The sequence below is a fragment of the Theobroma umbraticum genome, unplaced genomic scaffold (assembly GCF_002168275.2).
Source record: "Theobroma umbraticum cultivar Fairchild unplaced genomic scaffold, ASM216827v3 scaffold_4.1, whole genome shotgun sequence".
NCBI lineage: Eukaryota > Viridiplantae > Streptophyta > Magnoliopsida > Malvales > Malvaceae > Theobroma > Theobroma umbraticum.
In genome coordinates, this window is record NW_018397258.1 from 1501983 (window position 1) to 1503782 (window position 1800).

Consider the following 1800-nt stretch of genomic DNA (forward strand, 5'->3'; position numbering starts at 1 on the left):
GAGCACACTCTTTTGGTAACTCTGCGTTACCAGTGCTTTTTCTTTCATGAGATCTCTGCATATAGTCGTGTATTGAAGTTGTCTCTTAGAGAAACGTCTGGAATATGACCTTTTTGCTCCTGAGTTAGCCATTTGCCAGTGCAACACTTTGGATTGTCTTGCAGTGATCTGTTATATTTGAACTCATTCATTAGTATCAGTAGCAAAAGATCTGGTGATATATAGTGCATGGCTGTGATCAAATTTGTGTTATATAAGAAGAGAATCCTGACACACCTAACACTTGAATGTTTTTTGCTTGATGAATATTATCATGCAGGTTACAGAAACTGGAGTCGAAGTTCTTACAGCTCGGCTACCTTCATCTCCCAATGTGTTTCCCTGGCTAAATAAGTAATCAGTGTCATCTTTACCTAGTAGATAATGAAATCGAAGGTGAGCTATTGATACAGTGTACCGATGGTAAGAGATTATGAAGTACCCTTTCCAGTGGATGAGAGCAGTGTATTTGTTAAGTTATGGGAGAGAAAATGATACAATTTTTTCATTTAGCATGTATTGTGATCATGTGTAATATGGATTTTCTTCCCTTGGGTTTTTTCATTTGAAGAATAATCATAAATTGTTTCTTTTTGTTCTAGAATACTCATAATTTGTTTTTGCCATGATCAAGAAGCAATGTCACATTGTTTACTTTTGTGGACCATAATAAATTATGGGCATAATACTCAAAAATAAAATTGAAATAAGTTTTTATTTTTAAATATATCTTTATATTTTTATTTTGAGATAAATAAATTTTTATAATTAATGGTTCATTAATTATAATGACATTTTATATTTTCATGTTAATGTGATGTATATGTGAAGAGTGAAAAACATAATATAATTATATTATTATATCACATCAATAAATTATGTAATATCTATTTATATTTATTATGATATGTTGTGCTCCTACCAAGGGAAAAATTGGACGATTTTAGAAGAGGAATTCGATTATATAAAATATTAACCAATTTTGAGATAAAGAGATTAAACTAACAAAAATTACATAGTACAAGGATTTTGAGGATACTTTTGAACCTTTTTATTTTCAATATGTTTTCTTTCATGATATATTCACAAGATTTTTCTTTTATGTATTTACTTTCCTTTGCTAAATTGAATTTTGTCGGGTAAATTTCAAAATTTTAAATTTATAATTATGAAATTTGAAACTTCTAGCTACAATTTAAAGCACTTTAATATTCTGGGGGGGATTGAAACATTTGTAAATGTCTTGTAAGTGTTGGGAGGGGATTAGAAAATTTGTAACTATCTTGTAAGTGTTTAGAATGACTCCAAAATTAAAAGTTTCTAAGGTGTATAGGGTCTTCCAATGTAGGAGGTCTATCTTTATTCACTTCCAAGATTGCATAAGACTTGCAACTTTAACAATTTATAACAATAACTAAGAAATAAGTGATAAATGATAAAAATACTATTTATTAAAATATTTAACTTTTAAATTAAAATATTTATAATTTAAACATTAATTTTTATTTTTTTATTTTTTATTTTTAAAATATAAAAATATAAAAATTATAATTTCAATTTTAATTTTAATTTTAAAATATTAAATTTTCATAATATATAATTAAAACTTAAACCTTTTATTTTAAATTCATTTTAATTCTTTCATTTTTATTTTTAAATTTTAAATTCATTTTAATGCAGTGAGAGAAGGAGGTCGCTAATTGGATAGCGAGAAAGAAATTGTAAAAAATAAATAAAATATATTTTATATAGTATGATAAT

The 1800-nt window shown here is 25.9% G+C and overlaps 1 protein-coding gene across 1 annotated transcript in view; it reads left to right on the top strand.

The window, feature by feature from the left end:
• Window positions 1-643, top strand: part of MAP1A (methionine aminopeptidase 1A) — a 5224-nt gene extending 4581 nt beyond the window's left edge. The window contains exons 15-16 of the mRNA XM_021424191.2: window positions 1-15; window positions 320-643. The exon at window positions 1-15 is cut by the window's left edge and continues 74 nt beyond it. Coding sequence (XP_021279866.1) covers window positions 1-15; window positions 320-397 — 93 coding nt within the window. The 3' untranslated portion in view covers window positions 398-643. The remainder of the gene's footprint in view (window positions 16-319) is intronic.
• Window positions 644-1800: the final 1157 nt, after the last annotated feature.